Source organism: Sciurus carolinensis, chromosome 11 (assembly GCF_902686445.1).
Source record: "Sciurus carolinensis chromosome 11, mSciCar1.2, whole genome shotgun sequence".
Classification (NCBI taxonomy): domain Eukaryota; kingdom Metazoa; phylum Chordata; class Mammalia; order Rodentia; family Sciuridae; genus Sciurus; species Sciurus carolinensis.
This window is the reverse complement of record NC_062223.1, coordinates 58,720,536-58,745,993: the sequence shown is the minus strand read 5'-3', so window position 1 is coordinate 58,745,993 and position 25,458 is coordinate 58,720,536. Positions and strand designations below refer to the sequence as shown.

General features: G+C 48.9%; 2 protein-coding genes across 2 annotated transcripts; one reads left to right on the top strand and one right to left on the bottom strand.

The window, feature by feature from the left end:
• The first annotated feature begins 826 nt into the window (after window positions 1–826).
• Tmem86a (transmembrane protein 86A) lies at window positions 827–6,896 on the top strand. The gene is made up of 3 exons (XM_047518254.1): window positions 827–969; window positions 3,011–3,275; window positions 3,618–6,896. Exons 1-3 carry the CDS (start codon window positions 949–951, stop codon window positions 4,052–4,054), a joined length of 723 nt encoding a protein of 240 aa, XP_047374210.1. The 5' UTR covers window positions 827–948; the 3' UTR covers window positions 4,055–6,896.
• Igsf22 (immunoglobulin superfamily member 22) lies at window positions 6,582–25,326 on the bottom strand. The gene is given in 28 exon segments (XM_047518255.1): window positions 6,582–6,803; window positions 8,276–8,605; window positions 9,651–9,950; window positions 10,657–10,849; window positions 11,057–11,145; window positions 11,828–11,951; window positions 11,953–12,125; window positions 12,991–13,119; window positions 13,322–13,495; window positions 14,258–14,560; window positions 15,611–15,907; window positions 16,024–16,165; window positions 16,247–16,270; window positions 16,272–16,396; window positions 17,127–17,273; window positions 17,276–17,383; window positions 18,273–18,369; window positions 18,371–18,546; window positions 19,140–19,262; window positions 19,265–19,301; window positions 19,816–19,929; window positions 20,558–20,732; window positions 20,897–20,936; window positions 21,020–21,119; window positions 22,280–22,416; window positions 22,653–22,739; window positions 22,742–22,783; window positions 25,218–25,326. Coding segments are annotated over 28 exon segments (3,966 nt in total). The 3' UTR covers window positions 6,582–6,732.
• Window positions 25,327–25,458: the final 132 nt, after the last annotated feature.

Here is a 25,458-nt window from a genome sequence, read left to right as displayed (position 1 = left end):
TGAGTTGTGAGAGGTGTGTGCCTAAGGGCAATTGAGTATGACTGTGTGTTAGAATTATAGGTTTATGGGCTACTGCTTACCTATGTTTGTCTTTGTGGTGAGGGATAGAGGTCCAGCCTCACCAATTAACAAGATTCCAACTTAAAAAAAACAAAAAACAAACAAACTTTAAGAAGGGCTGGGGATGTAGCTCAGTGGCAAAGCGCCCCTAGCTTCAACCCCAGTACAAGACAAAAAAAAAAAAAAAAAAAAAAAAAAAAAAAAAAAAGGGTGGGGTGGGGTAGGGGTCAACCACAGTTGATGGTTTTGTATCTACGCTTCTTTAGTGTAATTGTGATTCTGTATGTGTTTGTGTATATATTAGGATTATGGATCTATGACTTCTGTGTACTTACATGCATTCTCTTCTCATGTTGAAGGTTATGTCTGCTGACCATTGTGTGTCCATTTGGATGTATTTATACTCAACGAAAGCTGTAACTAATTGCAGTTGTGTCTGCGGGGACTACTTGTTTAAAGGCTGCAGGGAGTCTGCCTTTCATTGCCTTTTGTTCCCGGGCTATGAGAAAACGTGTCCAGGCGCTCTCCTCACACAGGCATTGGGGGTCCACGTCACGTTCCGGGATGCCCTAACTCGAGTGCGGGGGCGGGGAATGGGCGGGGCTTCAAGGCTCCGCCTCCCGCTCTGGGAGAAACCTCATTTCTTGGGGTAGAAACCGGGAGAGCCTGGCCGGCATCTCCAGCCGGGCCCCGCCCACTCTGGGCTTCGGCTCGCTGATTGGCTGTGTCTGTGGTGACGTCGCGGGGTTCGCAGACAGAACTCTGAGCTCCGGGCGCGCGGGAGGTATTGTCGCTCACCTCCAGGCTTTGTTACGTCGTCGTCTGCTCACCTGGCCGCGGGTGCGACCTGGCCGCTGTAGCCCGGAGCGGGTGCCAGCCGCCGTCGCCATGGTGTCCCCGGTCACTGTGGTGAGTGAGCGAGCCAGCCAGTGTCCGGTTCGGCCAGAGCCCATCGGCGGATGACTGGGCTGCCGCAGGCCAAACTCTTGGGGGCTGTGGTGGGGCAGGGGTCGCGCTACGGCCGGCTTCCCCCAGCGGGGGAGTCGAGCGTTGTCACGGCCCTCTGCTTCTAGACCCGCAGTGCCCTTCCTCCGCGCGCCCCCCAACCTCCCGCCCGCCTGCGGGAGGGAGGAGAACACTGGGCACGTGACTCGGAAGCGTGACTTTGTTGACCTGTGTGTGTCTGGCACGGGTCTGTGGGGTCGCGGCCTGGGAGAGGGAGAGGACTGCAGCGGGCCTACGGGTTCTGCGTAGGCGGACCACAGGGAGGCGTGGGAGAGGGCGGAGCAGGAGGGCGACAGGGACCGCTTGGGAATCCTGTCCCAAGTTGGTTTTCTCCTCTTCTAAACAAGTCGGGAGCCCAGGAGGGCTGATAATGTGCTAGGGGGAGATGGGTCATTCTCTGTTGACATCACCTCCTTTTCAGACTTTCTGAACTTGAACCTTTGTTTTGTTTCCCCACCCTCCTGTGTCTAGTGCTGGTCTCTCCACCTAAGGCCAGTTTCTCCTAGAAAATACGGGGGTTTGGAGAGGAGGATAGAGAAGCCAGTTGATGCTCTCAAAGGCTGACAAGTGGATATTGTGGAGCTGACCATCCTTTCCAGTCTTCTCTGGCCATGCCCTTAGCTTGACTAGCCTTGATAAGGAAATCTCTATTTCCTGCTTTCACCTCTGGTAGAGAAAGAGCAGTCTTGAATCCTGGACCCACACATCTGCCTCTTCCTAGTCCCCTTCACAGTCTGATCCCATTCCCAGGTATCTGGTGGTATAGGAATCTTGAGTGTCTCTCCAAAGCACTGTGCTGGACAGTTCACCCAGCCGAAGACATAATCACTTTAGCAGTATGGGTACACAGGGAACCTCAGCTTCTCCAAATCATCCTCCAAGACTCTGAACCAGCAACCCAAGGAATGTAGTTTGAGGGAACCCAGATGCAAAATATCTGTAGCAGTATCCTTCTCCAGCTTGGACTGTCCTTGCAGAGCTTGGGTACAACCTTTCTTTAGCCACCCTCACCCCTAATCTGGCTGAGAGCAAGTCAGCTGCTCTAACTTCCTTCTCTCAGTTCCCCATCTCCTCCCAGCCTGTTTGCTGGCTCCAGATCAGAAGCTGGGAAAAGAAGCCCCCTCCTACCCCCCTTCCTGCTTCTTTCTGGTGTACCTTGAGGCTCTTGTTCTCTGGGAAACAAGACTGACCAACAAGCACCTTCCGTCCCCTGATACTTGAAATCTTTGGTGTGTCAGGGACAGTTTTCTTGTTCCCAACCAATGAGTCTGTTTCTCTAGCATCCTTAGTACCTCTTCTTGTCTTGATGCCACCTTTAGTCTAAGACAGGTATAGTAGAGACTGAGGAGTAGACCAGCCAGAAAGGAAGAGGAGTTGGAGTAGGAGAAGGTTGTCATTGCCCACCCTCCCACTTTCCTGGTGTTGCCAGGGCCCTAAGCCTGAGTCCTAGCCTCATTACTGAGGATCTTGAGTTGGCCAGTCCAGGTGTCTGTTGTTTCCTACTGACTTCATTCCAATTCCACATAGCTGGAGTAGTGCTGATGCTGGCAGGGGAGGGGCTAAGGGGTCCTAGGGAAGAAATGGAGGGGACAGGAAGGGAGAAATGTTGGGTTACAGAGAGGGACATTTTCTTAAAGACCGCTAACTGCGTGGTGAGTGACTATTTTCACCCAGCCCCAGAGCCAAGAGTAGAAGAAAGTGGAGCCCTTTCCCCTCCTAATAAATGGAGCCTCAGGGTGATGATGGGTTTGTTTATACCCTGCTGGGGGTTGGGGCAGGCCAGGCTGGTTTTCTTTGTATTAATCCTCCCCGTTTGGGGTTGTATGGGGGTGGTGTAGGCCTATCTCTGGGGTGGATATCTGGGTTGAAGGTACTGGCTCTGAGCCCCATTATGAGCTTCTGAACTCCAAAGCTCTGAGTGCTGCCTTTGTCCTGTGTCCTCCAGGTGAAGAGTGAGGGACCCAAACTGGTGCCTTTCTTCAAGGCCACCTGTGTGTATTTTGTGCTCTGGCTACCCTCATCCAGCCCATCATGGGTCAGTGCCCTCATCAAGTGCCTGCCTATCTTCTGCCTCTGGCTCTTCCTTCTGGCCCATGGCCTTGGATTCCTGCTGGCCCACCCCAGCGCCATCCGCATCTTTGTGGGGCTCGTCTTCTCTGCCCTAGGTGATGCCTTCCTCATCTGGCAAGACCAGGGCTACTTTGTGCACGGTTAGTGGTCATAGTAACTGCCTGTGTGTTGGGGGGTCCTGGGGCTGGGGGAAAGAGGGTCCTGGGGTGGGGTAAGGACTTAGAAAAGGGAGCATTAGAATGGGGGAGTTTGAGGGTTTTCGAGACTAGAGAATGTGGTGGGATCCCCTGTTGGAGGATGGCCTGATCACTAGGTGAACAAGTGATCAGTTCTGCAGTTCTTTAGGGGAGGGGTGATCTTTACCTTTGTGGATCTTCCTACACCTGTTACTTCCACAGCAAAGCTGTTGGATTATCCCCACCCCCCATACTCGTTAATCACCAAGCCTGCCTTCAGCATCCCTTATCCCCTCTCACTCCCAGGTCTGCTGATGTTTGCTGTGACCCACATGCTCTACGCCTCAGCCTTTGGCATGCGGCCACTGGCTCTCCGGACAGGCCTGGTGATGGGAGTGCTGTCAGGCCTGTGCTATGCCCTCCTCTATCCAGGGCTCTCAGGTGCCTTCACCTACCTGGTGGGGGTCTATGTGGCCCTTATCAGCTTCATGGGCTGGCGAGCTATGGCAGGACTGCAGCTGGTTGGGGCAGCCTGGCGCTGGACTGAGCTGGCAGCAGGCAGTGGTGCACTGCTCTTTATCATCTCAGACATGACCATTGCCTTGAACAAGTTCTGCTTTCCTGTGCCATACTCTCGGGCACTCATCATGTCCACCTACTATGCTGCTCAGATGCTCATCGCCCTGTCTGCTGTGGAGAGCCGGGAGCCGGTGGAAGACTATAGACTGAACAAGGCCAACTGAGGGACCAGGGTCTGCACACCTCTTTCTCCTGGGTTTGGGGTCCAGACCCTGGGGAACCTACAGGAGCTGGATCAGGATGGCTGCAGTGCCAGCCTGGGCAGTAGGTATCACCTGGGGAATTGACAAGTTTGAAGGGGTAAGCAGGAGAAGGATCTCTCTAGCAAAGCTAGAGGTCCAAGATAATGCCAAGTACTCAGAGAAGCAGCTTCACATTCCTTTCTGGAGTCAGAATATATCACACCACCTCTACCCCATCAGGACTCAAAGACCTCCTGAAGGGTAATGGTGCTCAGCTTCTTGACCACCCCCCATTTCCCTACTAGGTGGAAGAATCTATCTTCATCTCCTATGCCCCAGAACAAGTGGCAATGCTGGATGTATCTACTCCCACCTTTTTTGTTTCATATAGTTGAGGAAAAGAGGGGAGAAATCTGAGTTGAGAGGACCCAAGGCCAGGGCTTGAAGCCCCTTTAACAGACCCCTGATTGGGAAGATTGGATGAAAATGGAATCTCCCTTTCCCTTGTCTATCCTTGTTACTTGAACAATCTTAATCTTTAAGCCTGACTGTGGAGGTGAAGGGTAAGCCAGTAAACTTGGTCTGGGAGCTTCTGGATACCAAGGATCGAAGTTGATCCCATCTCACTCACAGGCCAGCCCAGAGCTCAGGCCCCCCTTACTACAACCCTTAGACCCTGTCCCCAGGGCTACGGTAACCATGCCAAAGGAAAGGGCCAGGCTCTGTGTGTGTGTGTGTAGTGTGTATGTGTAGTCTGTCTCCTAGCTAGTCTGTGTGTTTCTCTGTCATGTCTCTGACTGCTGTCTATAAAATCTCATAGGGAGAGGGCCTCAGGGAGCTACTGAGGGGTGCTGAGCCTGGCACCTCTCCTCCCCACATACCCACTCTCAATGCTTTCCTCCCTGTCCCTCCTAAACTGGGCTCCAATGACATTCTAGGGTCTTAAGACCCAAGGCACATTCAATGCAAGGGAAGCAAGGATGGGGCAACTCCATCCTCTACTGCCCAAATGAATTAAATAAATAAATAGAAACCAAGGACCACTGACTCCCCTGCTTGTCTGCCTGTGTGGCACGTGCCTGTCCTGGAGAATGAGTGGGGGCATGGTGCCAGGGGCCCTGGCTGTCCTCACAGCCTGGGTCAAAGTCTTGGCCAGGGCATCTTGGTGCCAGGCTGGCTCCCTAGTTCTGCTGACGCTGTGCTAGTTGGAGTAGGTCTCACTTCTCTGATCACATGCGTGTATGAGGATGTGGTTTAGGACCAGGGGGGATGGGTAATGTTTGCCATTGTCAAAATTTGTCCTTGATACACTTTTCCTATGCACAGGTGCCCAGCAATATTGGTGACCCTTAATTACCCAGTGTCCTCTACTGCTGCCTGTCTCCTCCCCTTTCCACCACAGACCTGCTGCCTGCTCCAAATGATCCAGATTTCCCTTTAAGTATCTCCTTCTCCTGAGACTCTAGGTTTAGTTGAACAACTGGGAGGAATGGAAATAGATTGGCTAATTCATACTCTAGACATAAAACCCTAGCAGACTCTGTGTCACCCCACCCCAGGGGCATTTGCATTTTAACAGGCAATGTCCAAACACTGAAGTAGGAAAGTCTTAGATGGTGGTGAATATGCCTTTGGAAGAATTGCTGCACGTTTGTGGGAATGTGATACAGGACACTCAGGTCTCATGGGTGTTGGGTGAATCAATGATTTTTCAAACTAGGATTTCATGGTTTTTGTTCTGTTTTGTTTTTGCTGTGCTGGGGATTGAATCCAGGGTCTCATGCATGCTAAGCATGAACTCTACCACTGAGCCTCAAACTAAGGGTTTCTTCCCCTGTCCACATGGTACTGGGGATTGAACCCAGGGGCGCTCTACCACTGAGATACAGCTCCAGTCCTTTTTCTACTTTATTTTGAGACAAGATTTCACTAAATTGCCAAGGATGGCTTGGAACTTATGGTCCTGTCTCAGCCTGCCATGTAGCTGGAATTACAGGTGTGTGCTGCCATGCCAGCCAAACTAGGGTTCTACAGAGACCTCTGGTGGGGAATAGGAAGGTGTAAGGAGAGGAAGAGGGCTCAATGACACTCTATCCTAATTTTAAGTGCAGTAGCTTAAGATTTTTTTCTTTTAAGGAAGGATTCTGCTGCAAAACATTTGACACTGGATGATCAGTCCCTTCTAGCTCTAATAGTGGGATCCCTGAACACCAAAGAGGCAAAGTCCTGATCCTTTCACACCTCAGAATGCTGAACACAGATCTACCTGGTGTGAAGAAATGGGATTGAGAAGGACGCAGAAAAGGATGAAGTATTTAAGACTTGCCCCATGCCTGAGGAGTGGGAGAGTGCAGTGTGGCTGTGTAGGAGGGGTAGGCAAGTCAAGGTCCAGTCAAAAGGAGGTTAGTCACTCCTTTGAGAATGTTCTTGGAGCTTGGTTCATCCTATGCTTGTGTCCATATTCTAGGCCCCTATTGTGTTCCTCACTCTCAGGAATAGTAAAGGGTAAGCTCGGTGAGTTTATTGTCCCATCCCTTCACAGATGTTTACATTGACATACACCAGAGAGCAGACTGGGCTTTGTACACTGTGGCCATGCACAGAAAGTCCAAGAAGCCCCACATCACAACAGCTTCCAGATGCCTGGGCTGGGCAGGAACTCACATCAGGTGCTTTGATTTCTTCTGCAGGTTCTCAGTGATGGATGCTAGAATTGACTTGTCATCTTTGTCTGAAAGATCAAAGCGAATATTCATTAGTGTTAATGATGCTGGGGGCCAGGGAATCTACAAACTGCTGGGCTTAATTATTGTACTACCACACAGGAACTGAGAATTGGACCTTGGGACTCTCAATCTGGGGTTGGCTGAGCAGGCAGGGGTCAAGAGTTGCCTTTTTTTTTTTTTTATACAACGGATTGAACCCAGAGGTGCTTAACACATCCCAACCCTTTTTATACTTTTTGAGATGGGATCTTGCTAAGTTGCTTCGGGCTGAGACTGGCTTTACATTTGTGATCCTTCTGCCTTAGCCTCCCCAGTTACTGGAATTACAGGCAAGCACCACTGTGCCCAGCAAGAGCTGCCATTTTTTTCAGCACTCCATATTTACCAGGCTTTATGCCAGGCATTGCCATGAACTATGTCATGCACTATGAAACCTCATGGCCTTACGAAATAGTTGAGAAAAAAGGATCCGAAAGTTTGCCATGGTTATGTGGCTGGTCAATGGTGGTAATGTGCTTATAACCAGAGTTAAGTCCTCAGGGATCTCTAGCTGTGAAATGGAAGCTGTAAAGCTCCCACGGTGCCTGCCCTACCCTAGTTCTGTGCATTTCTGGAGGCATCATCTCAGTGCCACTGAGCTGAGTGAGCACTTGAGAGACAGAGCCACAGGACATGGTTCTTTCCCCAAGGAAAGGCATCTATAACTGGATGGAAAGAGGTCTGTAACCAGGGAGACCACAATAACTGAGCATCACCCACCTCCAAGAGTTGAGGGAGTGACAGAAGATGAGGATGAAGTGGGGCAGGGGTGGGGAGTAAGAGACTTGTTGGTTTGAAACTTTATTATGAGGATCAGGGGAGAGCTAGGGGGAAATTTAAGCAAGAGGAAGTAAGGTGGTCAGCCTTTTGGGTTCACTGCTGACTGTGTAGCTGTGAAGACAATAGATTCTGGGAAGGAATGAAATATCTCCCTAATGTGCACACATGAGCAGAAATAAGACATGCATATGCAAGCGGGAGGGGAGCGTTCAGTCCTTCTGCTGTTTGTGCCTTTCATTTGTCTCTATCCTAGACCAATAGTTTTCAATCTTGGTTGCACATCAAAATCACTTGCAAAATCTTATAAACATACAGAGTCCTTCCTGAACCTTGCCAGAGTGATTGTGGTTGGTGAGTCTGGTGACCATCTTTTCTAAAGGTGGTTTAGGTTTACCAGGGGTTGCAAAGCACAGCTTACTAAAGGATCACATACTCACATCTTCAGGGACCAGAAACATAGCAAATGATATTGAGAGGATGCAAGAGTGGTAAGAACCCTGAAAATATTTGCACTATCAGATGGCAGTCAGATTAAATAAAAATGATGCTAGCCAAATGCGTAGAATGACTGATGGCCCTTAAAGTGAAACCACTGCTTGGCACCCCTGTCACTGACAGGATGGATGCATCCCCCAGGTTGGACTCTCTGGGGCCTCACCATAGACGGTAAGTGTGCAGCTGCTGCGGTCCTTGCCAAGTTCATTCTCCACTAGCACACTGTACTCGCCGCTGTCCTTTAATGTGCAGGTGGGAATGACAAGGGTGCATACTCCACTGGTGGAGTTGTACCAGAACTTGGAGTTGGCCGTGATGTTGACATCACCCTTGTAGAGTGTCACTGTGGGCCGTGGATTCCCAAGGAAAGCACAGGTCATGGTGCAATCCTGGCCTCGGAGAACCATGTGTGGCTTGAGCGGAGTCAGGAAACGAGGAGCGTGGCGCCAGTCCTTTTGCTGGTATGGCTTCAGCTTGTTGTCCAGGTTTTCAACTGTGCAGAAGGGATGGGGTCCCTGTGAGTGGCTCCCTAGCTGCCACCCCTGTCTTAGAGCTTTGAGACCCAGCCTACATGAAACTCCAAGGACCTGGACCAGATTCTCAGACACCATCAACTCAGGAAACCCTGATGTTACACTGGTTCCTAAAGGCTCTTCCACACTACCCCTCCCTACCCCAAGTCATTCTAGGGTTCTGTGACCTAAGCCAGGTTCACAGGATTTTATACTTTCCCAGACTCCAGGGGCCTAGATGTCTTTCCAGCATCAACTCCTCAGACCTGGGTATTCATGCTGTTAACCTGGCCTTTAATCACCTCCAAACTTCCCCTCTGTTAATTCAGTTTCTGTTGGCTAGTAGTCTCTGTTCTGTCCCATTTAGCACCTCATTTCCAGTTTTCCAATGTTATCTCCACTCTCAATTTCTTATTCCCAGGGTTCTCAGACTATTCCTGCTCCCCCTAGTCTCTTCCCAGCTCTCACCCCTGTTAGCCCATCTTCAGAGCAGACCTGAAATCTCTCCTCTAATCCCCTTTCTACCTGCCCCTGCCCCTCTGCCATCATCCCTACCCCTAAAATAGGGCACCTCCCCATCTCTATGCTCATCTTATCCCTAAGCCAAATGCCACTAAGCCAAATGCCACTAAGATACCATCTGTAATAAGCACCCCTAACAATGACTTTCCTCAGTGTCCCAGATGTGAATGCTTACATTTCAATGGTTCTCTGATTTTGTTTGTTATGTGTTTATGGGTACTGGAGATTTAATCCAGGGGTGCTTTGCCATTGAGCTATATCCCCAAAACTTTTATTTATTTTGAGACAAGGTCTCACTAAGTTGCTTAGGGCCTCACTAAGTTGCTGAGGGTAGCTTTGAATTTACCATCCTCCTGTCTCAGCCTCCCTAGTCTCTGGGATTTCAGGTGTGATCCAGGGTTCTCTGATTTTTATCTCAACTCTTCGGTACCCCTTTGTGACTCTTATGTCATCCCCACCATCAGGGTTCCCAGATATAATGCAAACCTCAAGTCCCCTACTCACTGTGGTCCTTATTGACAAGCCAGGTATCCTTGGAGTCTAGTGGGTCACTGTCACCAATTTCATTCCGAGCCACCACTCTGAAGTAGTACTTTCTGCCTGGGAGCAGCCCTGTCACCGTGTACTTGTTGCTGAAGACACGCTCGGCTGCTGTGAACCATGTGGGGCTGCTGGCATCCCGCTTCATGATGACATAGTGGGCGTCACCATCCTCCTGCACATCAGGGCTGTGGTTCCAGGTCAGAGTCACTGTGTTGGGGACCTCCTCAAACAATCGTAGGTTTGTAGGAGGCCGGGGGAAATCTGGAAGAGTTGGAAAGTCTATGGGTTTCCTGGGGACTGAAGTATTATGCCCCACCCTAGCCACTTGCCCAGTCCACTGGAAAATAGGATGGGGCACTTCTCTTTGGCTCATAGGCAGCAGGTGTCCTGGAACCAGACAGATCTCATTCTGAGGTGTTACTCTGACATTTAGTAGCCATGTGACCTTGGGGAAGTTATTCTTTCTGAGACCTATTTCTTCATTTGCACTGTGAGGAATAACAATGACTAATTGCTTCATAGGAATAATGGATACAGTGCCTGGCATGTAGTTCCTACTACTCAATAAAAGTTTATCCTTTCCTTTCTTGAGGGCTTAGAGCTTTATTATAAAACTTCCTGTCCTAAGATATCACTCCAGTTTTTTGTGAATTCACTCCCTTTGTCCTTCCTGCCCCTTTCCCATTCTCTAGTCTCTCTGCTGACCATACTCTCATGCCCCAAAGCTCACCAAATAAGACTGTAGAAACCAAAACAATGGCTTGGTCCTAGTTGAATATCTATAGGGCATCAGGCCTTTGAGAACCAGAGGGTATACAACCCTCTCCACCAGGCAAAGGCTGATGAATGTCAAAGAAGACTTCATTAACTAAGGCACACTTTCAAGTGGGAGGGGCTTAAGCAGTAGGAAGCTACACTTTGGAGTACACAGGGATACCTCCTGGAGGCTTCTGTGCACAGTTCATACCTGCCACACGCACATGAATATCATAGTGTGCCTCTCCAAATTCATTCTGGAGCAAGATTCGATACACTCCTGAGTCAGAGCGCTTGGTGCTCTGGATGAGGAACTGGGAATGGTTTTTGCCTTTGGTGATGGTTTCCCGGCCCTTGGTAGTGGCGCCATCTTTCTTCCAGATCACAGTGGGTGGTGGTGAGCCCTGGGTGGTGACAGGAAATGGTATTATCAATCACTCTGTTGGTATCTGGGACAAGGCCTGCTCCCATTGTCAAGGAGTCTCCTGTCAGAATCTAGTTCCAGGAATTGGGAAAGGAGGAGCAGAGGCAGAGGCAGTGACTATGATGTCTACAATAGCCATCTTGGTTATGTGGAAGGCCTATGGTGACCAGGGTCAGCAACAACTCACAGAAAAGGCTGCATGAATGCAGAGGGCTGTCCCAGCACGAACCACCATGTGACTCTTCAGCCGAGCACTGAGGTCAAACTTGGGGGCAGCTGAGATGGAAGAGAAAAGGTAAGGGCATGGACCTCTTTCCAGAAGATTCATCTTTAAGCCTCCCCTCCAAAGTCTTTCCTAACCTCTTCTCTTTCCTGGGCCCCCTACAGGACATCAGGTCTCTAAACCCAGCAACACTGTGAAGCATTTATTTGTTTCCTGTCAGTCTCCCCTGACTAGGATCCTGGAAGGCAGTTCCTGTTTCTTGTTTGTTTGTATATCCCTGACACTGCCCTTGGCTCACAGTGGATACTATCTGGCACACAATGAGTGCTTATGTTTTTCAGCTGGGGAGTCTCTGGGTTTGCCTCTACCTCTCCAGGTATGGAATGACTTTTTTTTTTTTTTTGAGGTGCTGGGGATTGAACTTAAAGCCTCATGCATGCTAGGCAAGTGTTCTACCACTGAGCCATAGCTACAGCCCTGGATTACTTTTTCTTGTTCTTTTCTTTTTCTTTCTTTTTGTTCTTGAAATGGGGTCTTGTTATGTTGCCCAGATTGCTCTGAAACTCCTGGGCTCAAGTGATCCCCCTACCTCAACCTACTGAGTAGCTGGGCCTACTCTGGATAACTATTTCTTGATCATAGCATCCAATTTTCCCCTGTAGGATGAGGCCCTAGAGAGGAAGGTTTGGAGCTAGAATGATAGGTCTGAACCCCCAGACCTCTCTGTGTCCTTACCTGGGGGTGGCATGGCACGGACGCCTTCATCTAGCTCCACAGGCTCCCCAACCCCAGCTTCATTCACAGCCCGGATACGGAAAAAGTACTTCTGTCTCTCAGTGAGCCCCCCCACTGTGTAGCAGGGTGCCCGAGATGGGGATTTTTGTGCACTTGGACCACTCCTTGCTGTCTTCAGCCCGCATTTCAAGGATGTAGCCAGAGGGTGGGTCTCCTTCTATAGGCTCCCGCCAGCCCAGGGAGATGCTGGAGTTGGATGAATCAGATACATGCAGTCCCTGCACCAGGCCTGGGGGTTCTGGATAGCACAGGATCCAGTCAGTCCCCAACTGATCCCACTCAACCCCATGCCTACTTCCCACCCTCAATACTCCTGGACCCTAACTTTTACCACTTCTACCACCAAGTCCTATAGCTTACATCCTCAAAACTCAACCTTCCACACTCAACATCCTCCAAATTCAATTCTTTTACCAGCTCAATAGTTTCATCCTTAAAGTTAATATTCAACATACCTTACACAAATTCAATATACCCCACACATTCAAGCCTACATTCAAAACCCAACATTTAACCATCTCTACTGCATCCATTTATAGTGTGTATCCCCACCTCATCTCCTAAACTCATTCTCTCAAACATCTACCCAACACCCTCCCTCAATCCTCAACACATCTTTATTACCTCACCCAACCAGAAATACGCAAAGCTTGATAAACCTTTTCCCACACTGCCTCCCTATATTCCTGATGCTCTCAATCTTTATTTTCTTTCCTTTTTTTTTTTTTTTTTTTTTTGGTACTGGGTATTTAACCCAGGGGTACTTTACCACTGAGCCTCGTCCCCAGCCCTTTTTTTTTATTTTTTATTTTGAGACAGGGTCTTGCTAAGTTCCTTAGGGCTTCACTAAGTTGCTGAGACTGACCTTGAACTTTTGATCCTCCTCCCTCTGGCTCCTAAGTTGCTGGGATTACAGGCATGCACCACTGTGCCCTGCTGGCTTTCTTTTATGTGTGAATCCTATCACTCTATAAGCCTGGAAGTTTCCAGTGAGTGGAGCCTGTGTGATCTATTCTGTCGGACTTTCCCAGGGAAGAATTTGTCTCTCTGCTTTGAATGGGCTAATTCCATTATGTGTTGAGGCCTGCCAGCCCCATACTCACTAACAGGATCCTTGGCCACCACTGAACTGGATGGCATACTGGGCTGTCCAGGGCCTGCCTTATTCACAGCTATAACTCGAAATTCATATTCTGTGTCCTCCAGGAGACCATCCACAGTATATTTGGTGCCTGAGATGGGAAGATGAAGTGTTATGAGACCAGGGGCATCCATGGGGTGAAAGGCTAAAGAGTGAGATATCTTGGAAGAGGGGGTCATGAGATGCTGTTAACGCCCAAAAAAGTGTGGGGGGGCATATAGTCAGAGTAGCAGTTGGTCACCTCAGCAAGATTTACTTTGGTTCATCTTGAGCTTCTGCTCCTAGGACCTTACCCTGTACAGGGTCCTTGTTGACTGGCACCCACAGGTTACTGCCTTTCTTTCTTCGCTCCACAATGTAGCCAAGCACTGGGGCTCCCCCATCCTGGGCAGGGGCATTCCAAGTGATTGTCACAGTTTCTTTGGTCACATCAGTCACTTGAGGCTGGGAGGCAAGACCGGGGGGTTCTGTGGGAACATAGAGGGGGCAAAGGTTAGAAGAGGGGAGCACATAGACTATTGTTCCCCCATGTTGACCTCTGTCCCCCTAAAAAAACCTTAATGATGATTAACTTTGGTTGTACATTATCTTCAAGTGGGGTGTAAAAGGAAACGTACCATTGACAACTAACATCTGGATCCTACTCCCAGATATTCTAATTTAATTGGCTTGGGGTAGAGTGCAGACCAATTAAATTAGAAGACCCCATATGATTCTAATTGTAGCCAAGAGTGATGATCACTGACTTAAACATTCCAACCATGTGACCCCCATTGCTACAGTTCTCATTCTATTGTCTTGACACACTGAGACATGGAAATCAGTTGGGAGGGGTGTAGTACATAATTAATTAGCAGTCATAATTAAAATATATTGTCAAGGGTTTTCTTTGGAAAAAAATGAAGAGTAATTTCAAAGTTATCCCTAAAGTGACATCATACTCCCTTGGATTCCAAGATGGTATCTAGAATGGTAAAGAAGTGAAGTTAGTTCTCTGGAATTGTGCACCTCTGGGTACACCAAAGGGTGTGTGTTGTATATGTGATCTGACTAGAAAAAGTTTGAAATTCCTGACTGAAATTATGTTCTATTTTTCCTCTACAATCAGTCCATTTCCTGGGTCAGTTAGATGATCCTGTGGAATTCCCCATAGGCCAGTGTTCCTCACTGGCTGAAGGTCCCCAGCTGACCTTTGGGTGAGTCCCTGAGTACCAGGAAATCTCACTGACCTATGGGATTTCCTGCAAACACTTCGTCAGTCTCCAGTGGGTCACTCACACCCTCCGAGTTGACTGCCAGGATGCGGAACTGGTAGGCTTTTCCCTCTTCCACCTTGTTGGTGGAGAAGTTGGTGACTTTGCCATCCACCTCGCCTATCTTAATCCAGGATTTCTTGCCAACTGCCCTCCGTTCCACTATGAACTGTGTCACAGGCCGTCCTCCGTTGTCCTTTGGGGCCTTCCACTTCATGTGCACACAATTACCGGAGAGCTCCAGGAACTCCACTCGGCCCTGTGGAGGCTTGGGGCGGTCTGGGGACAGAGAACAGCTTCACAATGGGACTTTGAAGCCAAGGACCAGAAGAGACTCCTCCCACTCCCCAGACATCTGGCCAGCCTGGGGCATAAATGGATTTTGAGCATTCTGGATCCCTTGTTCTTCCCTGTGTCCAAAGAATTTGATCCTTGCTCTCCTGAGCCTCCTGCTTGGATAGGAATGGGTGGACTGCAGCCCCTGGGGAACTCTTACTTTAGCTGGTCCTCTGGTCCCTTTCCAGGCAAGTTCTCTTCCTCTTCTGAGCTTCCAGAACACCAGTGATCACAGTCTACCTTATTATTACTTGTCTATCCCTTTGGATTGAGGTACTGCTGGGGATACTTCATCTCTACAACCCCAACACTGAGAACACAGAGGAGGCATTCATTCTTGCTGCTGAATTGAATTAAAATCCAAACCTTTCTACCCTACAGTGGTGGAATTGCAGGCAGGGGAGGTGGTGATATGGTATTCAAACATTGGAGGTTGAATATAAGTTCATTAAGGTCAGTTCCTCATTTAATTCCTTATCCCAATGTTCAGACCAATTCCAAACACCAATCCCATCCCCATCCAGATTTCCCATCTTATTTTATTCCCTACCCTTTCATCTCCACCTTACTCCATTTCATTCCCACTTCACCACCCTTCCCAACCAACCTCTCCTCCATTCCTAAAATTTCACCTCTCTTTTACCTTATTTCCTCCTAAATCTCCAGCCATGTCCTTGTTTTCCAGTGAAGAACAATACTTAGTAACCTAGTGGAAGGTCTATGTTATTAGGGCTCTGCACTGGCTATGCACTTTAAAACCACTAGAAATGGATACTGTAGGGAAAAATTACCCTGCTCCTGGTGGGAACCAGGCTTGAGAAGCCCACTTGACCAGGGTCACTTAGGAAGTGGTCCCACGGCTTATCTAAGTCAGTACTCCAACCCCAGGGCCTGACGGAACTACTCCGTTTTGGACCTCCTCACCAGTCTGCCGCCTGCCCTGAGCGTGGGCAGCTTGTGCCCCCAGGCAGTCCCGAGGGGCCCTTTCCTCACCCAGCACATTGAGGTGCAGCGTGGCAGTGGCTGTGCCATGGTCATTCTTGAGCTTGAGCAGGACCAGGCCGCTGTCTTCACGCACGCAGTTTGAGATGGTGAGCAGTGCCTGGTCTTCCCCGCGCTCCATGGACACACGTTCTTCCTCCGTCACCTCAATGCCGTCCTTGTACCACGTCACTTTGGGTAGTGGCTTTGCCCGAAAAGGCACCTTCATGTGGGCTGTGTGGCCTACCTTCACAGTCACAGGGTGCGCAGCTAGTGCCTCCAGGATGGAGGGGTCGATGGCAGGAGGATCTGTAGAGCAGGGCAGCAGGGAAGGCTTGCCCACCAGGGGACAGGGAGGGGCCCATGGGGAGCGGGGAGGGGCTGTGAGCATGTGGGCAGGCCAGGAGTCTTGGACAGGACCTTACCTGCGATGAACACTGAGGCTTCACTCTCTGCGCCCTTGGCACGGAATGTGTACTTGCCCTCATGCTCCGGGCCCATATTGGGGAAAATGAGCTTGTGCACTGCACCCTGCTTTACGATCTGCACACCCGGCAAGTCAGTGATCTAGGGGACAAGGGGTGGGAGTGAGTGGGAGCGTGGGCCAGGTAGATCTCCTTCGTCCCTTCCCTGGCTCCTGCCTCAGACCTCCTTGCCATCCTTCAGCCACACCGCCCTCCACCTTCTCGTCATTCAGCACTACGCACAGCTCAGCCGGGCTCCCCGTGGCTGCATGAACGTCAGACATCCCGCTCTTCACCGTGGCCAGACGCTCTGGGGAGAAAGGAGCTGGACTGACTCAGGGTGTTGGGGCAGAAGGGATTCATGGGAAAAGGGTAGAGGGAGCAGTCGGGTGAGGTGTCAATCAAAATCATTTATGATGAGCAGATGAGTGCCTTGGTCTGTAGATTGCTTGATGGTCAGTGAGTGGGGTGGGGGGGCTGGTGGAAGTAGGTGTTGGGGAAAGGTTAGTGGCTTGGGAAATGCAGCCAGGAAGACTGAGAGATGGTTAATGGGGAATTGAATAGAGGAGGATGCTTGGGTGTGACTTGGGATTGTTCTGTTGAAGAGAGAAATGTTGTACGTACAGGTAATGAGTGGAGTTTGGGTGTTGTGGTTATGTTGACCTGTGGGATACCTAAAGTCATTGGGGAGGTTGGTCAGGGTCAGTGGGGAATGTTTACACTTAGGGAACAGGGGTGGTCAGGGTTGCTGGGGATGATCAGAGTCTGGAAGTAAAAGATAAAGGCAGGGAATTTGGGATAGAGTCTGAGAGATGAGGGATGATCATGGTCTAAGAAGTGTGAATATTCAAGGAATGGGAGATTTGAGAATGTCAGAATTTGGGAGATAGGGATGATCAGAGTGGAGAGGTACAAGTTGGCCATGATCTGGTGAGGTGGTGAGGGTTGAAGTCAGTAAGGAGCAGCTCAGTGTCCACTGGAGGGAATTCCTGGATTAGTTGATTGGTTAGTGTGCGTTGACAGGGTGGGTGTGTACCTTCCACAGTGAGGGTGGGCTGTACTACAGTATTCAGTTGGGTCTCCATTCTGCATGGCCACCACGGTGTACTCGCCACCATCGCTGAGCTGTGCATCCTCAATGATTAGTTCTGCTCGCTTGCCCTCATGGTTCATGCTGTACTTGGAGCCATGTGCCAGCAGCCGCCCATCTTCTTCCATCTCAGTGTCACATCCTTGGATGTCAGCTCACACTCGAGACATGCACGGCTCCTCTCTTTCACACGTGCATTTTTGAGAGTGCTCACAAACTTTATGGGGATGCCTGGAGACAGACAGACAAACACTTTGGCCTATTCTTAAACCCTTATTATCCTTTGGTGCAATTAGATGCTGCTTTGCCCCTCTTTTTGGCCCTAGAAAATGTAAGAAGTTGACACATTGAGTGTGTTTGTATGCAACATGTGACCCAAAGAACTGCATGGCAGGGAAAGTCCCCGCTCTGCCCTTAACTCAGTTGTTGACTCTACATCTTCATTCACCTCTGTGAGTGTCAGATTCCTCATATGTAAGTGGGATAACAACTTCTACAGCACTGCAGACAAGATCTCTGATGTACCTGCTATGTCTTTCTGGTGTCTGAACTTGTATACATGCTGTTACTTCTCCTTCAAATGTTTTTTCCTCTCCACCTTCTCTGAAAGCTGAACTGCTTTTTATTCTTCTTGGTAAGGCTTGAGCATCACCTCATCATATCAACATCCGACATTGCTGGGTGGTGCCCCTTCCTTGGGCTCCCATGGCCTCTATGCCTGTCTCTATGACAGCAGTGATGATTCTATGTGGCAGATTCCAGGTGTGGTTCACACGAGTAATATGTTCATTGGTGTACCCACCATCATGTACAAATCCCCAAACTAGCAATAATATTGGAATATGATGTAATATGCTGTTATGATATGATGTTAAAGCCATAAAGGCTAATAATTTATTGGTTCAAGATATTCCACCTTATAAAGACTATACTGTCATTGACTCCTGGTTTAAGAACTGCTATTCTAGTTTCATTTTCATACCTTCCTCCCTTACTGGACTAGAAGTTTTCAGAAACCCTCTCTTCCTAGTACCTGTCAGGACAGGAGGATGTGGGGACTGCCCTCGCAGAGGTTACTGTGGCACAAAGCCCACCCTCAGGTTCTTCCCCAACCACTCACGGTCAATAGTGAGTTGAGTCTTCTGTACCAGGTTCCCTGCTTCGACAGAGAACTCGCCACTGTCACTGAGTCTGGCATCCTTAATCTTAAGCGTGTGGGGTCAGACCATCCTCAGACACTGAGATTTCATATTTGTCATCCCTCTTTAGTTCCTTCCCATTGAACTTCCACACAAAGTTGGGCTCTTTCTTTGAGAGGCGGACCTCAAATGTAGCCATCTGGCGCTCTGTCACCCTTAGTGGCTTCAGTTCTCCCAAGAACTTCAGTGGCTCATCTGCAGCAAAGAATGGGGGAGGTAGGACACAGAAGGGAGCATGGAGATGCAGGCCTCATTGGTCTTCTGTTGCCCACCACTGGGGGAAAGCACCCTTTCTTTCATCCCACTTGTGAGCCCTTCTTCTCTGGAGTCTATTCCCAGCATATTAACAGGGTCTCCTCTCCAATAATGTTAATAGCAATTAAAAAAAAATCTTTATGTAGTTTATAGATATGGTCCGGCATACTTCTAGCCAATTTGCACATATTATTTCATCCATTTATCACATATATTCTACTTTGATTTCCACATTTTACAGTTAGGAAAACTGAAGAAAAGAAGTTAAATAACTTGCCCTAAATCTCACAGCTCATAATTGGCAGAAGCTGGAGTGTGACCTCCAGTAGTCCAGCTTCAGAGTCTGTGTCCTTAACCAGTATGCTACACTGTCCCACAGCACTTATTATCCTCTCCCTTACAGCTTATGTTTTTTTTCTCTTGCATTAACACCCACCTTCTTGCAGTCCTTTCATGAATAATCCCACAGTCTCTCTCCAGTATCCCCAAGGACCCCTCCCTGGCCATTCCTCTCCCCAGACCCACATTCATACCCAGGACTGTCAGCTGTGCACTCATCCGCTTATCCCCCACAGACAGGCTGTAGATACCGGCGTCACTCATGTTTACGTTGGTAATAACCAGCATGTACTTGGTGCCCATCTGCTTCACGTCTACTTGCCCAGGGAGTATTGGATCCTCAGTGGCTCAGTATCCTGCCTCATGGAACAGGTGGGAAAGCTGATGAAGAGTTTTAGGAGGAGGAGACTTTCAGAGCTCCCCATTTCCCAAAACCAGCCTAATCAGGTGGGTGCATTGTCCATCTTTCTAAACATACCCAAAGGTCCCTATGATCTCTTTGGTCTCATCATCTGGCTTGAGGGATTCAGAATCCCTGTCTTCCATAAGACTCAACTCCTAATGTGTTTGAGTTCTCCTACAGGCACAGATCTTCAGTGACCTTATGATTATCTAATTCAGCCTTTCAGTTTAAAGATGGGCAGACTAAGGCACAGAGAGAGGAAAGTGACTGTCTTAGATCAAAGCACAGTGATGGAACAGCTAAGAGTAAGGTCCAGCTCCCTGCCTCTTTCAACTGTACGAGGACATTCTCTGGATGGGATGGAAGAGAGGCCATGGCTTATGGATAATGAGAGGATCTGAGAACAGAGAGGATGCAGAGAAGAAATTATATTACCAGGATGCACCCTGTTCAGGTGCTTCCCCCACCTTGATCCATATCATCTTGACATTGGGGTCCTTCAGCTCCATGATGCAGTCAAAGGTTACTGTGGTATCAATCTTGGTCTCTATGTCTTCTAGGGGCTTCAGAATCCGGATGGCCTGTAAGATTGTTTTAACAAAATGGCAAAAGTTAGAGCATCTGGAGTCTGCCCAGGTGGTTTCCAAAATTCTGGAGGAGACTCCTAAGGGACTAGGGAGAAATGACTAGACTCATTAGATAACTCCTTCCTCCTAGGCTCATTGATCAACTAGAAGACTCAGAGAAGAATCTGATGGGGGATGAGAAAGGAACTGCTATTTGTAGAAATCACTTTGTATGGGGGCCCATTACATAGATTCTATAGTTAAAGTGTTAATGATGAATATGAGTTGGTTGAGTGAAGAAATGAATGACAACAACACAAAAACAAATGAAAGAGGAAAGTATGCTTTTCATTTTTCGGGTGAGGAAATGGAAACTCAGAGAACTACACAAGGTTCACAGCTAATAAAGCAGGAGAACTGGGGTTTGATGCCAGGTTGCTATGATTCCAAAGTTCATGCAAATACACCAGGGAGAGGTAAAGAGAGGAGAGGTAGAAGGAAGGTGACTTGAGTTCCTTTCCTGCTCTTGAGTGGGAAGTACACCTCTGAGTATGTGTGTGCAGGTTGCGGAAGACAAGCTTTAGCACTGGCATTGAAGCCCAGCCCCTGGCCTACAGGCTCCAGTACCCTGCTGGGCACTGACCTCCACTTCCACTTTCTTCTTCATTCCTTTGAGCTTCTTGAGCAGTCCCCGGAAGTCGGTGAAACCATACTCCATGCAGACTTTCTCAAAGTCTTTCTTGGGCACCTTGGACAAAATTTCCAGCATCTCTTTCTCATCTGTCACTTTCTGCTTCTTCTTGGGGGTTGGGGGAGCCCTGGAAGATGAGGAGGCCAAGCTGTACTCAGTGCCTCCAACAGAGGGAGCTTTCCAACCTTGAATCTATGAATTCTTGTTATTCAGAGTCCTGATGAGGGGCCTCTGAAGTCTCCAGCTTGAGTGGGAGAGTGTACCCTGGGTAGAGGGGCTTCCCAGTCTTACCTCTTCTTCAACATCTTTTTGAAATCTAGTTTTTCTTGACCTGAGGACACAGAGAGGGGCAACGTCAGACAGAGGGGAGTCTAGTTCTTAAGAGCAAAGGCCAGGAGGAGAGAGCTGGCTCACCCTCTGTCACCAGCAAGGACACGGTATAGATGGCATCTGCATGTTCATTGCTTGCAATGCACTTGTAGTTGTCGGAGTCATCTGAGGTCAGTGGTTCCAGCTGGATCGAGTTAGACCATTAGAAGGGATGGGAGGGAACCACAGAGTGACTTCTTATGAGATGGGGAAAGAGGACTTTCTTTGGGGAGGGGCTGAGGGTTGGATGGATTGGGCAGCCTTTATTATTTGGAGGTACCAAGTTGCAGCCAGTGTGAGGATGCTGTTTGCCACCGGATTTTCTGGCAATACATTATCTACTGCTCATCAGACTCTGCCCCTGGACTGTGAACTCCTAGAAAGCAGTGATTTCCTGGGTTGTAAGTTTCCAGCACTGAATGTGCATTTTTTTTTTCATGTAATACAGTCATTTTACTCCTTTGTACTAGTGGCTGCGCTGAACCCCAGGAAACGGTGAATTGGGTTGACTTGGTGCTTGTCTGCAGGTTCTTTCAGCTGGGTGGGCTCTGGGAAGTCAAGGTAATCAATCCTAAGTGCGGCTGAAAGTATGAGCTTATGTAAGAGGCGGCCAACAGGGGGACTCTGGGGCAGCTTCCGTGCCTGCGCAGGGCTGAGTCCGGTTAATGTTGGGTTTTGGAAGGAGAAGGAACCAACTTCTGTCAAAGGGACTCTGTCCTTCTGGGATCTTGGGGGAGAGAGGAGACCTTTGTCTTTCACACGGAAGTCGGGGCAGGACCTGAGTAATTATAGGGTCAGGAGTAATTATAGGCCTCCATCTCCCAGTAATCATCCCTCCCTTTCCTCAAAGGGCCTGAAACCAGAGGTCGAAGCTGAGTACCAGGTCTCAGGAAGTGGTCCAGAGCTGATTGTCTAAGGCGGGACTCTTCTGGGTCCAAATCCCCCTACCCTCACATCTACTCTGGCAGTCCATCTCAAGTCCCAGATGCCGCTACTTCTCAGCCTCGCTCCGCCCACTACCTTTGCGTTGCTTCTTCCCCATATCCACGACTTTGGTCTCTGTTCGCTTTTGGCTCTCTCTCACCTTCTAGCCCCGTCCCTTCTGACTTTGCCCTAGCTAGACCTTGTTCTGCCGGTAATTTTGGTCCCCTTCTTAGACTGGCAGTTCCGAAGTTCCTGGGTCGGCCTCTTCTAGCCTGCGGTGCCTCTTTCCCACCGCCCAGTTTTCCGGTTGCCCTTGTGGGTGCGAGGACAGGCAATCGGCCCGGGGTCCCTTCTTCCCGCCTCCTTGAGATCAGGGCGCACCTTCAGTACATGCTCCTTGTTAATGCTGTCGTAGAATATCTTGGCAGATTCCTTGATGGGGATGCCACTCTCCCTCTTCCAGGAGACGTTGGGTTTGGGGTTCCCCTGCACACGTGCTCGGAACACAGCTTTATCCCCTGCAGTGGGCACAGGACACATTTTCCACCTCAGCTCACAGGCTGGACATTCGGACTGCTCTCTGCCTCCTCCAGGGGATTTGGGCCTGGCTCGGGGCAAGGGAAGGGTATTTGGCTTGGCCCTGCCAGCGTCTGTGTATTGGGGAGCTTTGGGCGAGGTGGGGGTGGGGATGGGGGAACCAGGGGAAGAAAGGGAACTACGGGGGGAGCGTGGGGAAATACCAGCAGTGACACACCCTCGGGTGAGGTGATCGGGTGAGGTTTCTCCACAAACTCAGGGACGCTCTCGCCTGCAGGGATGTTGGAACTCCGGGTCACCAACTGAAGAACTCCACTGTGCTGGAGGACTTACTCGTCACGATTTCCTCTGTGGGAGCAGGCGAGAGGTCAGAATGGGCTCCAGGTAGGGAGCTCAGTTCTGGATTGGAGAACTCATCTTTGCTTTAGGGAATGGATGGTGGAGCATGAGAACTAGTAGCCCAGCAGGTGCAGGACCTGCTTTCGCTGAGAGAGACCTTACAGTCGATGGGGCAGTGTTATGTTAATTTTTGCCACTAGGGGACGCCAAACTCTTTCCACTCCTCAATGGTCAATCACCTTCATTGCTCCACAGCAATTTTGTTTTATTAAAAAGGAGACCTTCCTGGTGTACACCTGCAATCTCATTGACTTGGGAAGCTGAGGCAGGAGAGTCCAAAAGTTTCAGGCCAGCCTATTTCCAAAACAGCAGCAACAACAAAAACAACAACAACAAGAAAAACCCTTCCCTTTTAGGGTTTTCTTAGTCTCTTGGGCTTCTCTTCTGGAAGTCTTTGTACCTCACTAGCATTAAGATGGTCAGACCTTTCTGTTTGGAAGGGCTGTAGCTTAGTCGAGCTCTGCTACATATTTCTTCCCCTGCCATTCTGTGGGTTCAGTATTCATTGTCTTAAGGGTACTGATTTCCCCCTACCCTCATACTGGGGATGGAGATTTGGGGTGCTCTGTCACTGAGTTACACCCCAACCCTTTTTATTTTGAGACAAGGTCTCACTAACTTGCCCAGGCTGGCTTTCAACTTGTGATCCTCCTGCCTTAATCTCTGAGTACTGGGATAAAAGGCATGTGCCACCAGATCTGTCTCAGAGTGGTGATTCTTGATTGAAGGACAGGACATATTCCCACTTCAGTAGGGTTATACATATGAATCTCCTCATTGAGTGTATTCACTTTTTATTTATTTATTTTTCAGTGGGTGATCCAACCCAGGGCCTTTACACATGCTAAGCTACACTGAGCTATACCCCTAGCCCCCAAGAGCATATTCAGTGTGGTAATATAATTTCCTATTTGGAAAACAAAAAAAACCATTTTAGCAGTATAAACTACAGAAAATCTTGTTGGCCGGTGAGTTGTCAACAAATAACAATTGCTCTGATTCATGGAGCATGTTCCTTGTACAAGGAACTGTGGTAGACACATATAAGAGATGATTTTATTTAATCTTCACAGCATTCCAATGAAGTAGGTGCCTTTAGCTTCTCCATTAATTGGAGGGACTGAAATGGGAAAATAAAATGAAACAATAACCCTATTAAGCTCTCGTGGCCTTCTTTGAAATAGTGACTGGAGACCTTAAACCACCGCATGGAGGCTGTATCTTGCCTGAAGATGTCTTTTATTTGACCACTGCAATATGTAGACAACAAAAAGCAACCATACATCTGAAAACTGAAATAGTTCACATAAAAATTCAGATTGCTGTATTCTCAACCCTGGACTCATATTCCCACATTAACAGCCAGTGGGAGGAGAAATGTGCATGCCCCTTCGATGGGGTGTCCTCTCCAGTTTACTCATCTTTTCTCCACATTTATGTTCCCCACTTGGACTCTGTTGGTCAGTAGTTTTGAACTCTGGTTACACATTAGAATCCCTGGAGAGTTTTATAAAAATACCTGATTTAATGGTCTGGAGTGAAACTCAGGTATTAACATTCTTTTCACCTCCTCTACCCACTAAACTAAGATTGCTCTAATGTGTGGCCAGAGCTGAGAACCACTGATATAAATCACTGGAGTTTGCAACTTCTGGTCTAGAACTTAGACCTTGGGTCTTCTCTGTTCTACTTGCTCTGCCTCACTGGCCAGGAATGCCTGGTCTAGAATGTTTATCTGACTTTGACCTTGTGCACAGAGGACTTTGAGGTACTCTGTCCTTCTGGAACCTTGAGGGAGAGGCAATTACTGTGAGGATGGCCCGTAGCCATCTTTTAATCCCTTTACACTGGAGACATTGACTAAAACAGTCTGCAGTGCTGAGACCCTTCTCAGCTTTCTCTTGGATCTGTCTTTGCCCAAGTCTGGTCCCCAAGGGTTAAGCACCTGGGAGCTTAGGTCACTTGTTTATGTGTTCATCCACTGGTAGTCAAGTCTCCCATTTCTTAAGTGGAGCAGTGTCAGCATTACTCATATATAGATAAGGTGACTACCTTCCTATCTTTCCCCACATTTGAAATTCTGCTGTGGGAGACACAGTCCATTTGCCTCTGGTCTTTTAAAGCCATTAAGAGTTTACCAATCTTTCACACACATCCATGTGACTGATTTTTCTTAATCTGTTTTCCTGGAGATATGATCTGTGGGTGAACATCCAACTGGGTGAAGATTTATCAAGCCCCAGATTGAAGCACAGGTTGGGAGGGGGTACTATTGCTATTGCAGGCTCCCGAGGGATGTATTAGTGGCAAAGACTGAGGTGACCCCAGGGTAGGTGTGGAGGAAGAAAGGCTGTCTTCTGCCAACCCCCCTTTCTCTACTTGCCTCCCACGATCTTGGTTGTCTGGGAGAAGGTCTGTACGTGGGTGGTGGAGCTGGAGAACTCCATGGACACGTGCTCCTGTAGCATCTGCTGGTGGTGAATGGTCGTCATGGTGACAATAGACTTGAGCACTCACCTGTGAGGACCAGGAAGAGAATGAGGCCACAAAGGACATGGGAGGGAGAAAGAAGGATATTCAGACATGTTTGTATGTGTGTGTGTGTGTGTGTGTGTGTGCGCACG

Coding starts and splice junctions, on each gene's coding strand:
- Tmem86a (XM_047518254.1), top strand. CDS start 949: ATGGTGTCCCCGGTCACTGTG. Junction 970..3,010: donor TGGTGTCCCCGGTCACTGTG/GTGAGTGAGCGA, acceptor TGTGTCCTCCAG/GTGAAGAGTGAGGGACCCAA. Junction 3,276..3,617: donor CCAGGGCTACTTTGTGCACG/GTTAGTGGTCAT, acceptor TCTCACTCCCAG/GTCTGCTGATGTTTGCTGTG.